At 34.6% G+C, this 14,849-nt stretch overlaps 1 protein-coding gene across 1 annotated transcript in view; it reads right to left on the bottom strand.

The window, feature by feature from the left end:
- Positions 1-14,849, bottom strand: part of ST8SIA4 (ST8 alpha-N-acetyl-neuraminide alpha-2,8-sialyltransferase 4) — a 104,613-nt gene that overhangs the window by 61,049 nt on the left and 28,715 nt on the right. The window contains exon 4 of the mRNA XM_060009105.1: positions 4,436-4,729. Within this exon, the coding sequence (XP_059865088.1) occupies positions 4,436-4,729 (294 nt within the window). The remainder of the gene's footprint in view (positions 1-4,435; positions 4,730-14,849) is intronic.

Below are 14,849 nucleotides of genomic sequence, written 5' to 3'. Positions count from 1 at the left end.
AGGAAAAAGACAAGAATGTCCAGTCTCACCACTATTATTCAACATAGTTTTGGAAGTCCTGGCCACGGCAATGAGAGAAGAAAAAGAAATACAAATTTGGAAAGAAGAAGTAAAACTGTCATTGTTTGAAGATGACATGATACTATACATAGAGAATCCTAAAGATGCCACCAGAAAACTACTAGAGCTAATCAATGAATTTGGTAAAGTTGCAGGATACAAAATTAATACACAGAAATCTCTTGCATTCCTATACACTAATGATGAAAAATCTGAAAGAGAAATTAAGGAAACACTCCCATTTACCACTGCAACAAAAAGAATAAAATACGTAGGAATAAACCTACCTAGGGAGACAAAAGACCTGTATGCAGAAAACTATAAGACACTGATGAAAGAAATTGAAGATGATACCAACAGATGGAGAGATATACCATGTTCTTGGATTGGAAGAATCAATATTGTGGAAATGACTATGCTACCTAAAGCAATCTACAGATTCAATGCAATCCCTATCAACTTACCAAAGTTTTTACAGAACTAGAACAAAAAGTCTTACAATTTGTATGGAGACACAAAAGACCCCAAATAGCCAAAGCAGTCTTGAGGGAAAAAAACGGAGCTGGAGGAATCAGACTCCCTGACTTCAGACTATACTACAAAGCTACAGTGATCAAGACAATACTGTACCGGCACAAAAACAGAAACATAGATCAATGGAACAAGATAGAAAGCCCAGAGAAAAAGCCACGCACCTATGGTCAACTAATCTATGACAAAGGAGGGAAAGATATACAATGGAGAAAAGACAGTCTCTTCAATAAGTGGTGCTGGGAAAACTGGACAGCTACATGTAAAAGAATGAAATTAGAACACTCCCTAACACCATACACAAAAGTAAACTCAAAATGGATTAGAGACTTAAATGTAAGACCGGACACTATAAAACTCTTAGAGGAAAACATAGGAAGAACACTCTTTGACATAAATCACAGGAAGATATTTTTTGATCCACCTCTTAGAGTAATGGAAATAAAAATAAACAAATGGGACCTAATGAAACTTAAAAGCTTTTGTACAGCAAAGGAAACCATAAACAAGACAAAAAGACAACCCTCAGAATGGGTGAAAATATTTGCAAATGAATTATCAGATAAAGGATTACTCTCCAAAATATATAAACAGTTCATGCAGCTCAATATTAAAAAAACAAACATCCCAATCCAAAACTGGGCAGAAGACCTAAATAGACTTTTCTCCAAAGAAGACATAAAGATGGCCAAGAAGCACATGAAAAGCTGCTCAACATCACTAACTATTAGAGAAATGCAAATCAAAACTACAGTGAGGTATCACCTCACACCAGTTAGAATGGGCATCATCAGAAAATCTACAAACAACAAATGCTGGAGAGGATGTGGAGAAAAGGGAACTCTTGCACTGTTGGTGGGAATGTAAATTGATACCGCCACTATGGAGAACAGTATGGAGGTTCCTTAAAGAACTAAAAATAGAATTACCATATGATGCAGCAATCCCACTACTGGGCTATACCCAGAGGAAACCATAATTCAAAAAGACACATTCACCCCAATGTTCATTTCAGCACTATTTACAATAGCTAGGACATGGAAGCAACCTAAATGTCCATCGACAGATGAATGGATAAAGAAGATATGGTACATATATACAATGGAATATTACTCAGCCATAAAAAGGAACGAAATTGGGTGATTTGTAGAGACGTGGATGGATCTAGAGAGTGTCATACAAAGTGAAGTAAGTCAGAAAGAGAAAAATAAATATCGTATATTAACACATATATATGGAACCTAGAAAAATGGTATAGATGAACTATTTTTCAGGAGAGAAATTAAGACACAGATGTAGAGAACAAACGTATGGACACCAAGGGGGGAAAGCAGTGGGGGTGGTGGTGGTGGTGGTGTGCTGAATTGGGCGATTGGGATTGACATGTATACACTGATGTGTATAAAATGGATCACTGATAAGAAAAAAGAAACATAAAAAAAATACACTTCACTATGTCAGCTATGTTATTTTTTACGTTCACCATAATAATAAACCAATTTGTTAGACAATAACTATCTCAAAAAGTATATAATTTTTTTAAAGAAAGAAAGAAATTCAAATGTTTCACCATACACATACACAAAACCAAAAAAAAAAAATGATGGTAATACAAGAACAGGAGTGGCTATACTAATGTCAAACAAAATAAAATTTAAATTAAAAAAAACCATAAGAAACAATGTACATTATGCTAAGTGAAATAAGCCAGTCATGAAAAGGCTAATACCGTATGATTCCACTTATATAAGGTACTTAGAGTAGTCAAAATCATAAAGACAGTAGAATCGTGATTTCCAACGACTGGGGGGAGAAGGGAATGGGAAGTAATTGTTTAACAGGTAGTATAGAGTTTCGGTTTTGCAAAAGGAAAAAAGTTCTGGATATCGATGTTAGTGATAGTTGTACAACAATATGAATGTACTTAAAAGCACTAAATTGTACACTTAAAAATGGTTGAGATGGTAAATTATGATATGTGTAAACTTTACCACAGTTTTTAAAAGAAGCAAAACTATAGACAAATTAGATTTTGTTAAAATTAAATTCTTGTTCATCAAAAGACAACATTACGAGAGTGAAAAGGCACACCACAGACTGGGAAAAATATCTGCAGTACATTGTAATCAATAAAAACTTAAAAAAATTAAAAAGATGTGTTCTTAGAACAACATGTTATGAACCTGCTCTCTATCAAGAACGCATCTTTTTTTTTTCAGACGCAAATTGTAATTTCAGGACTCTGTTGCTTTAAAAAATTGCTTATCTTCCAAATGCATTATTTTATGTTACTTTGTTGGAAATTCATGCCAAATGTCAAGAGAATGAATGTTGAATAACCAGGATCTAATTATAAGAATGCAATTTAGTTGCGTGCAGAATAACAATTCAAAAAACTGTCTCAAGGTTTAAACAAGGAAATGGTAAATCCTTGAAGGAAAATATCTCAATAACAAAACAAAACAAAATGAAAACACCTTAGTCCAGTCCCAGTGACAGTATATAAAGCAAACTATTTTTAACTCTGGGTTTTGACAGCTTTTTCTTTTAGGAGTTCTAGCCATTGTATTTACTTGGTCCCCTGAACTTGCCCAATCCTTTTTAGGTCCACTGCTTTTGCCCTATGTCTTTATCATCTTATGAGTAAATTAATCAAAAGTCTAAATGGCCTTCATATCTCTAGCATCTCTGCTTGTCAACAGAGTCTGTAGTTACAAGATTTACTCTCCTAAATTCACATATCTAATTGTGCTTCATGATTATCTTCCCAACCAGATCACAAGTTATTTTTCCAACTTTGTATTCCAATGCACCACAATGGACTCCATTATTCCACAAGTCTACAGTGTATTTAATTATTTTCTTGCCTCAGTTTGCGCTAATGATGCAATACATTTCCTTCTGGTTTCTTCTCTCTCTCCCTGTCTTTTTCCCCCTGAGAATCGCTTTAAAGTTCTTTAATATCATTTTCTGCTTTAAAAGTTTAGTTCAAATTTTAGATTTTTAGGACTTCTTTGCTAACCTGAAGAACAAATTCTACACTTCGGACAATATACCCCCTTACCATTTGTTTATACCTTACCTAGCTATACATGCCTCTGTTTCTACCATAAAGCCTATGCATTCCTTTAAAGCAGTGATCAGCTCTTCCATTGTGAATCTACAGCATTTGACATTAAGTAGATATCTAATAAATATACAGTATTGCTTATCTTTGTGTTACATATCTCACACACTTATAAGTATGCATGACTGAATTTAGCCTTTTGGTCATTTACCACTTTTAAACAAGAGTCTGCTTCTTAGGTCTTTCTTTTGAGCTTGTATTAATAAAAGGGAAATGTTGACTTAATTCATAAAAATGTCATCTATGACTTCTGGGGGGAAGCATTAAGGCATATCTCAGCCAGCCTTCTCTACCACTAGTTGGCCTCTTAACTACAGATGGGACTTAATTGCTCCTTAAATACATCTAACGTTTAAGCTTCCACAAGATTGCCCACTAGCCATTTAGCACTTCTGTTGGTAGTTTTTACCCCAAATTCATGAATTATACTATGAATTCTTATTACTCTTTAATGCAGCAAAATATAAAAATCAGTAGTTTCTTCATGAGCAGATATAAATAAGTGCCAAGTTCAAATATTTGCTTTTTCAAGAAAGAGAATGAGCTAAAATAATACAGCACATAAACGAAATTCAAGTTGGTAAACAGAGCAGCCATTATAAAACAATGGAAACATATATCCACTGGGAAATTACTGAGGCTCCTTCCTGTCTAGGGAAAATGTGTAGTTATGTGTACCATGTGCCAAGGACAGACTGGTCCTTTCCAGACACTTACCCTCTGACAGCATGAATAAGTCTCAGTGATGGATAGGCAGTTCGCACTTTCAGTTTATTCTTAAGGATTAACGCATTAACCCACTCCACGTGCTTCTCTCCTCCTTTGACCATGAAAGCAGGGATCCAAAGGACACTGTCATTCAGCATGGAAAGTCTATGCACAAATTTTTCTCTGTCACTCTCATTCCGAAAGCCTCCAAATGCTCTTTGTACAACTGATGGATTCATGGTAATAAAATCTGATTTAGTTCCCACATCTGCAGCAAACTCCACCACAGGGGCTAGATTACACCTGAAGAGGAAAAAATTAATGGACAAATGAAAAGTAAATATGAAACAGTCACTCCTGAAATGGTGTGCATGAAGAGAAGAATGGGGAATGAGCATTTTTTTTTCACCAGGTGGAAAAAAAAAAAGATAATCTGCCTGGTAAAATTACATTTTCAGTAAGTCAACACACATTCAGGAATGCTGTCTTCAATAAAGATGTGCACTCCTAGTAATGGGGCTCAAATTGTCATCATTTATATTAATTCACTCTGCTGTCGAAGAATACTCATTGCTGTTATCTTCATAAAACCACATGATATGAATTCCTAATAGGTGAATTTATGATGGTAAAGTCACAAGAGCTCTGCCGTGTAGTAGGCAGTCTAAACCACATGCTGTTCCATAAGTAAGTAAACCACATTTGACCTGATACTCCAATCTGCACCACTTGTCAAGCTTAAGTCATTTCGACAAGCTTATGAACATAAGTAAGTGGAGATGGCTTTTCTGTACCCTGAGGTTAAGGGAAAAATATAACTCATGACGTTTTCCACAGACATATTTGTAATTGCCTTCTATAGGCCTAAATGTGAAGGAAAAGGAAGAAAAATGGAGTTATCACATTTAATATGCCTTTTGAGATGTTAACTAATGCAGAAAAGCCTCTCCTATAGGATCAAATATCTTTCTGTTCCTCAAAATGCCTGTTTTCCCTACTAAGAGGCCATGTGCGTTTGTGGAGAAGGGACAGAATTTGTTGCCCTGTTCTCACTACCAAAGCTCCAGGGCCTCAGAAAGTACCTGGGTCAGATTTTATTCTCGTAACCTGATTTCATTCCTGTATTACAAGAAAGCTTTGGAAAGCACCTTGAATTTTGCCTTCAACCAATTTGTGATGCTTCTTTGATTCTGTCACATAGACCTTTGGATTTGATGTAACTTAAAAAATAGCTTTTTAATTTTACAATATTTTAACTTGCTAAAAAGGGCACATTTTAATTAGTTGATAAGTGAAAAATTAGATTTTTAACAAACAAGACTTTACTAATTTGGAGAAAAACCAATTGAATCTATACATTCATGAAAACACTCACACACACAGATTTTTTTCTTTTCTTTTTCATTGTTTATATCAGCCTTTCAAGGGAAGGGAAGAGAAACTAATTTCCTCTTTCTGCATTTTTGCAGGTTTGACTGCATTATGAAAGTTTCTCACATTTCTCTTCCTTGTGCATTTTGCCACATTAATTAAATTCTCAAACAAGTTAAATTTAGTTAGAAAGTAAAGTGTGTGCTCTGCTATTAAAATTACTGGTTTATATATCCTTCCTTATCTCTCTTAATTAATATATCTTATTACTTCCTAGATCTTGACAACATTTATCTAACGCAACAAGTATCTTTCATCTCACACAATTAAGCAAAGTCTATGTTATCTAGGATAACCTACTGAGAGAAAACAAATAAAAGTTAACACATATTATTTAGAAACAATCATTTCAAGTCATATAACTTTAATTATACCCACTATATTATATGATAGAGTATTTATTTGTCTCTATCCATGATCCATGCACTACTGGAGATTAGTTATTATTCACTCACCTCACAGTAAGAATATTAGGAATGGGACTGCCCTGGGAAAGAACAGCTACATGTGAACAGAAGCAAACTGAACATCTTATAGTGGAACTCATGGAAGACTGAGGATATGATAATTTTTGAAGTCCTAAAATTTTGAAGTCCTAAAAACTGAACATCTTATAGTGGAACTCATGGAAGACTGAGGATATGATAATTTTTGAAGTCCTAAAATGTGCTCCACACCAGCTTTAAAAATAGTCTAAAATTCTAAGCAAGCTGATTATAAGATGAATTTGGATACTGTGAGGAAATGCTTTCTGAACAACATTGGTACAAACACTTCTCATTCCTCAGGTAAAAAATAAACAACACTTGTTAACATGACAGTTAACATATTCCTGTCAGGGGAGATGGCTTCAGACAGATCTTTTTGCTGTAATAATTCCTCAGTGATTCTTTTCAGAGGATTTCCACCATAGGAAAAAATATCTATACTTCATTTTCTCTATAATTATAAAAATAATCAGAGCCAACCCTGTTAAAGAAAGCCAAAATAACATCCCACTGAATTATCTTTTCAGGAAAAAAAATCACTTAATTACTTCATGCTTTTCATTACTTTTTCTTATGACATATTTAAAAGCCCCTCCACACCCATGTTTGCTAACACCCACTCTTTTAGGACTGATTCAGCATGTTTCTGAAACAGGATTGTCTGGCCATGTGCCATTTAAGAGCTAATAAGATAGTCATCAATAAAATTGGATGCTGAAAGACAGGGACTTTCCACCTTGGAAGCAAAAGGAAACGAACAGAATAACAATATTTCTGGAGAATAGGGTTGGATCTAGGAGAGGAGCCAATATATTTGATGTAGTCAAAGAATACTAAATGGCTGTGATGTAAACTGAAAGAGCACCAGGAGATCAAAGAGTAATCAACCCACCTGAGCTTTACTGTAAAGTTTTTATGACCTAAGCACAGCCCAACCAGAGTTTGTGAGGGATGGAAACAGAGGTAAAGGAAATAGCATGACAGAAGGACACACTGTAAAATATGAACTATGCTGGCTCCACAGCCTGCTTGTTCATTTTCCTTGGAGTGACTATGTCTAATTTTTCACTGGAAGGAAAGATTAACATCATGTCCACATGTGGCCAGCAAATTAATTTCTCTGTAGTTGAGTTAGATATCTAGTCATATAATTAGCTGAATGTCACATAATCAGGGCAAGCATTAAGGAAGCCAAAATAACCAACCAGCTGTGTTACACTCCAGCAATTCAGTAGACTTGTTGTGAACTTCACAGCGTTACTAGTAGCAATACTGCTGATTGAGCAAGATTATAAATAGATTTGCAATCACACATTCTTAACTTTCCTTTTTAAAAAATCTTCTCAGGGATTACAATCATCAAAAGTATCCAGAATGTGTAGCAAGCGTTTATGAAGCATTATTTCACATGTTATTCTTAATCTCATAAAAGTGAAGTGCCCAATTTTTAAATGATGGATATCTGTGAGTCAAAACTACTGAGGGCACGAGAATATTTAATACACTCAAGTTCTGTTTCTTTAGCCAAATTAAATTTTTGTACTGACCAACTATTTTGACATATCAAAAACATGAAAACATATACACAGAATTAGGTCTGATGGCCAAACTCCCTGTTTACTCTAAGCCACCCGATTTTCAATTTGTTTGTTTTTATTTTCCATCACTGATTAAAAATCCTTGGGAAGGCAGCTAGCTCCACTTGTACTCTAGACCAGTGGTCCCCAACCTTTTTGACACCAGGGACTGGTTTCGTAGAAGATAATTTTTTCACAGATGGGGTGGGGGGGGGAGGATGGTTCAGGCGGTAATGAGAGTGATGGGGAGCGATAGGGAGAGGGATAGGGAGCGATAGGGAGCTGCAGATGAAGCTTTGCTTGCTCGACTGCCACTCACCTCCTGCTGTGCGGCCCAGTTCCTAACAGGCCGCGGATCAGTAGCGGTCTATGGCCCAGGGGTTGGGGACCCCTGCCCTAGACGTCTGAAATTTCTTCTGTGATCTCAAACTAGATGTGATTGCCTCTCAACATTCCTTTTATGCAGAACTGAAGGCACTTTCATTTATTTCACAGCCATATAAAATGTTTTTAATAAATTTTAATTCACTTAATTATTTAAGGAAAGATGTGTTTATTTCATGTATAATAGCTGAAGACCACTCAGTTCTCTAGCAAGACATATCTCTTAGATTTGTTAGTATTCTCTGCATGTCCCTTAAATCATGGCTCAACAGTCTAAGCAACTAGGAGGCCCCTCTTTCAATAGCTCAACAGATATGCTTTGAGAGTTCATTGTGCAAATACTGCACAGTACTCAGAACTCTTTTTCCAGCTATCTTACTATTTGTGCTAATTTACAATGATATAACCTGGCCAGGACATGATCTTGACAATTATTATTAGTAATAGCAATAAGATAATACTCATTCAATTAGCTACATGTTAATGTATCCCACATTTGTTCTACCTATAGAACTAGTCATCTGAGATACTGAGGTACGACAGCATGTACTGTGATATAGGAGGTGGTTAATTACTTCTTTACACATACAACATAGATTAAATGAGAAGGGAACAATACTGAGTGCACTACAGACTTATCTCTATTCTTTCTCACCATTAGTTAATGTTCAGACAAGTTCCCATCACACAATTTTCCAAACACATCCTTTTTTTGTTGGCCAATCTCATTGTGTATTTATCTGTACTAACACTGAAATCCCTCAGCCCAAACCATCGTTGCCAATGGAACCACATTTGTCAACTGACTATGAAATGAGAGATAACCTCTTCTCCATTCTGCCCTCAGAGGAAGCATATGGTTCCTATCTGCTCCCATCCTGTTTTTGAGCTTGAAGAGCCAAGAAAGAGAACAAAGAATCTCTAATACCTGGTTTTGTTTTAGGCTTTGTGGTTACCCTCTCAAAACTTCTAGGGGAAGCTGAAACATGCAACCTATGAGCCTCTTTGACTTTCTTGAGGTGAGGATAGTAGACCCGAAACCAATAATTTTTCAATACTTTGAGGTAAGGAGTAGTATTATCTCCACTTAGAGGTAAGGAACTAGGTCAAGGTGATTAGGAAACATGTCCAAGGACACAGCACATATAAAATAAAAGCATAACTATTTAAAAATGACTCCAGGACAGGAGTTTTAATTGACACTACTTATACATTGATTTCTTTCAGAATCAGCGAAAAACTACTTATACATTGATTTCTTTCAGAAGCAGCGAAAAATGTCTGTATGTTCATGTTTCACCCCAACCTTCTTGTAAGAGAAAGAATGCCTTACCATTTGGTCTTAAGCATATTATACAAGGCCATTCAGCCATGACATTCTCCAAATCCTGAGCAGTTATTAAACAATAGGTATCTAACACATAAAAATAATACTTATATTTCAGATCTCTTGAGGGAAAGGATTTTCAAAAAATGCTGGTAAAAGGACTGAATATCTAATTGATGTGACTTTTTGAAATATGAAGCTTAGGGTTAACAGATGACTTATATGTGGTATATCATTATGTACTAAACAAAATAAACAAATCCTCAAGTTGATAGAAATAAATACAAAAATGACACATATCATGAAAATAGCTAAGTGATTAAACAGAAGAGAGACGTTTTTCACAAACCCAGATTTGTTTACATATTTGGCAAGGGTGAGAAGAACAGTGTCATATTATTTCTACGGAAATCACAGAATGAAAAAAAAATTAAACTCATTCTAGAAAACGAAGATCCAAATACCAGAGAAATATGTTAGACTATGGCATTCCCACACTTCAGTCAAAATCAAAATAGAATCATTGGGCAAATTTGCTACAACTGCACAGATATTATTCAATAACTTAGTTTGTTTGCGGGGGAGAGGGAAAGGTATGCCAAGGAATGGATATGTTGTGCTTAAATCAAATAAAGTTGCATGCACGTGATTGTTTTCTTTTTCACAAAAGTGAATATATATATAGTAGCAAGACTAATATTTATTTGAATTATTATAAATGTTAAGTTTCTGGAAAGTTCAAATAAAGGAATATTAAGGATACTCTCTAAATCCTTCCTTTGTAATTAAAAATGAAGGATCATTTTAACTTTTCTGAAGAGGGTATGAAGAGAAAATTCTGGCAGCTGTTGAGAAATTTCCTGTTCATTGTCTTGGATAAAAATTCATTATTGGGATATTTCAGACATGGGGGTGGGAAACCAAGCAAGATCTTAGAATGTATTTTCAAGTACTCTTGTCCTAGTCAGGGAACTGGACTACTCCATTGATCAGCGGTTGCTGAGCAGTTAGTATTGTTTTACAGAGGGAAGAGAACTGATTTAGCATGGAATTTATGGTCTTAAAAATTATGTTGTACATTAAAAGGAAAGAAACAGCATTCATGAACTATTATGGCTGATACTTTAATTACCCATGCCAGAAAACCAAGGCAGAAGGACTATAACATTTTCTCTTTGCAATTCATGGTGTTAATAAACTAAGTACAATGCGGTCATCACAGTGGCTGTGGGAAACATACTTGAGTTTTCTAACTTTTAGTGATTACACCAGCAAACCTGTCACAGTAACAGTGCGTTGACATTTAACTTCCTTGTTTAAGAAAACAAAAATATGTTTGATTTGTCACTCTAAATTATAAATTTTTTTTCTTTTCATTTTTTGGAAAGTATAATCCAAGATTGAAAAATGATTTCTAATTTAGTATATATAATTTATTTGACACTTGGTCCTGGAAAGACAGTTGGTATAATGTTCAGAAGAGTTAGGTATTCTGATACCATCAAGCATTCAGAAAAGTATCATATCATGAGTGGATAAAAATGAATGTTTCATTTTCTAATATCACAAGGCAGGCCAAGGCAACTTCACATTCATTACATCATATTTATTTTAAGTGGATCTTTCTCATACTCTGTTTAGTAGAAAATAACATTTTGACTGGCGGAAAGTCCTTGATCTCCATAATTCTTTCATCTTCCATATCTGATTCATCACAAAGCCCTAAAAATTCATCTCAGAAAATTCCTCCTGATTATACTCTCTCCTCTCTATTTCTATTGATATTTTCTCAGCTTAGGTACCACCATGTTTTTTTGAACTATCATTGGAATAATTTCCTAGTTAACTATTTTTCAAACTGTTAGCTGGAACAATTGGTGGATCATAAATTGATCTGCAACTTTTAAAGAATGAAAAAGAACAAAACTGTCTATAATAGAAAATGACAGTGTTCCATGCACATAATTTTATGGAAATTTATTTCAGATTTACATGTGTGTGTAGTAATTGTAGCTGAGGAAGCAATAGCAGGAGTATATCATGATATAAGTTGTATTTCTTGCTATGCATTTTTTTCAAACAGTACTGAAAAACATTGCTCTAACCAGTTCTGTAACACAAGGACTCCAGCTTGATCATTCTCTGTTTCAAGGATGGTATCATCTTATTAATATGCACATTTGACCACGATACTATCCTAACCAAAAACCTTCAGTGATATCAGTCCAAGGGCTTTCATAATTTGCCCCTACCCTTACTTTCCAGAATTTTCTCTCTATACGTTTGCCTGTCTTAGATCCCAATGGCATCAGACTACTCCATGTACTTTTCTGTCTGTGTCCCTTTATTTATGATGATACCTCTGCCTGAAATGACTACCTAATACACTCTGGCCTCCAATCTCAAAAAATCCTACTTTTTCTTAAAACTCAAAGGTTAATATCCATTGCAATGTTTCACATGATTTCTTTGGCAGAACTAATTGCTTCTGCTGCACTGTTCTAAAATATTTACTTATATCTTTATTCTACAATGTATGGAACTTGATTACATTTAGTTGCTTGTATAGGGTTGATATCTTTAATGCAATTAGTCAATCTAACCATAATAATAATGACGGTTACTCTGTGTAGGTGAATTGAGAATCTGTTTACAATGGTATTTGATCTCTCAGTCTTCTAGGAGCGCTGCTGAGCATTTAAATCAAGTCCTGAAAATTCACAGGACCCTGGACCACAGGTTAACATAACGCTGAAAAATGGGCAATTTTGCTGGGCTATTTCCCCATTTAAAGGGGACAGGCTTTCGTGGGCTTGTGATGAAAAATGCGAAAGAAAACATATCTGCCACCTGGTTTGGGCCCTGAGGCTGTCAGTTTGTGAGCTCTGCACTAAATCTTCTGATTCCCTGAACAAACACTTCAATTTTTATTTTTAACATGTATGTTCTGTTAAACATGTTAAACATGTTTCATTAGAAAGTTGATACAATGTGTGTTTTGGGAGGTGAATTAAGGAACACAAAAGGTACTAATAAATATGTGTTAAGCTGAAAACTGCATTTTAACTGTAGTTGTTAAAATATTTAACTCTCAGAAGGTGTGCTAACTAAAATACACAAAAATTGAAAAGAGTCATCCTTTTAAGTTGGAATTATTTAAATTACAACAAGAAATACAATCTGTTTCACTAATGTGAATGTATGTACATGTTTAAAAGGTAAGTAGGATTATTGTTAATGATCTCAGTCATCGAAGCTTAAAAAGCATGAAAGGCCCATTCACACAATACTTCGGTAAAATGATGTATGCCAAGAATAAGGGCAAGAATATCCATACAAATATAACATTCCTGGAAAGGGAATTATTTTCCTGTCCCAAACTGAACTGCCTTAAAACTTAGCTTCACTCATTTTTATAATTAGTTCCTTCTGTCTCCCTGGCAGCAATGCTTTGTTCTTAGTTCTCTTATTACTGTCACTGTACTATTTTGTTATTCCTCCCTCCATGTCTGTCTCCTCCATCAGACTACAAACTCCAAACAGAACAGACCATGTAATTTATCTTTATATCCTTGATACCCAATGAAGCCCCTCAGAACTTGCCATCTAGTGGCTGCTTGATAATTGTTTGTTGAATGAAGAAATACTTGTTGAATTAATGGACTACAAATTAATGGAACCACTGTTTCCATTTTTAAACTTCAAATAAATGTTTTTTATTTTTTAAAATCATCATATTTAGGAGCCATACATTTATGCCAAAGGATACCAGTACTTAAGAAATAATTATGGGACCCTAATTTTGAACTGTTTTTCTAAACAATTCTTAATCACAATAGAAAAATCCCTCTCAATTCTTTATAGGATCACATGCTTTTGACTCAAGACCATGTTGTTCAGTCTGATCACTTATATAATTCACTAAACATAATAAGAACTATCAGTTACTACCTTATGCAAGATATTATACATATCTAAGTTATTCAAACTTTAAAGAACATCCATATAATTAAGTATAAGTAATCATATTCTACAAATGAGGGGGAAAAATTCAGTTTACAAATCCTCAGAGCTGGGATTTAAATCCAACTTTGTATCTAAAACACTATGAATCCAAAATTTACTGCACGATACCACAGGTTCAAATGATTTTCATTGTCCAAAATACATACTCATTTTCTCCCTCTCCCCCCGCCCATGCACACATACACTACACTTGACACTAATGATAGAATACTCAGAACTAGACTACAAAACTATAAGTCGCATTTTTATGTGTTTGTTTAAACGAAAAACATATTTCCTGCTTAATATCACTCAGGTAGTGCTAGAGCTGTAACATGACCCCAAATCTCCTAACTCCCATATATATCACTCTTCTCATCGATACTCCAGAATTTTAACATAATTTTCAAAATTAAAATTGTTTTCATTTCCAATTTAAAAACAGTATTTGTGTTCACATACAAACACTAACAAAAAGAGAAGTTAAAATACTTTCAAATATAGAACACTTGTACGTCTCCCTCTAAAATATAATCACTATTAACATTTGGTACCATACTGACTTCTAATATGTTAAATAAAAGTTTCCAGTAATGGCATAAGTCAAGCTGTGGTTCCAAGAATTTTGGTGGATGCCAGTGAAATAGATATGGGAAGTAGGAGATCTTATCTCCCAGAAAAATGTCAAGGTCCTTTCCCCAAAACTATACTAAATGATGTTGCTATAAAACAATTTCTCTCCCTTTTGATAATGCTTGTATTCACTGGTTCTTCTTTATATATTTTGTTCATATGGTGACTTCCCAAGGCCCTGACTTCATCACACTTACAATAATTCATATGAATCATTAAAATGTAGTCTTGTTCCATAGAAAACAAGCTTATGGTTACCAAAGGGGAAAGGTGGGGAGGGATAAATTAGGAGTTTGGGATTAACATATACACACTACTGTATGTAAAATAGATAACCAACAAGGACCTACTGTATAGCACAGGGAACTATACTCAATATCTTGTAATAACCTAGAGTGGAAGAGAATGTAAAAAAAAGAATATATATATATATATATATCTGAATCACTTTGCTGTACACCTGAAACTAACACGACATTGTAAATCAACTATATTTCAACCAAAATTAAAAATAAACAAACAGACAGAAACTTAGTCTTGTTTTTCTTTGGCTAAGAAGTGATACCCTTCCCCTAATT

The sequence above is a fragment of the Delphinus delphis genome, chromosome 3 (genome assembly GCF_949987515.2).
Source record: "Delphinus delphis chromosome 3, mDelDel1.2, whole genome shotgun sequence".
NCBI lineage: Eukaryota > Metazoa > Chordata > Mammalia > Artiodactyla > Delphinidae > Delphinus > Delphinus delphis.
The sequence above is the reverse complement of the archived record's forward strand: the minus strand, read 5'-3'. Positions and strand labels throughout refer to the sequence as shown.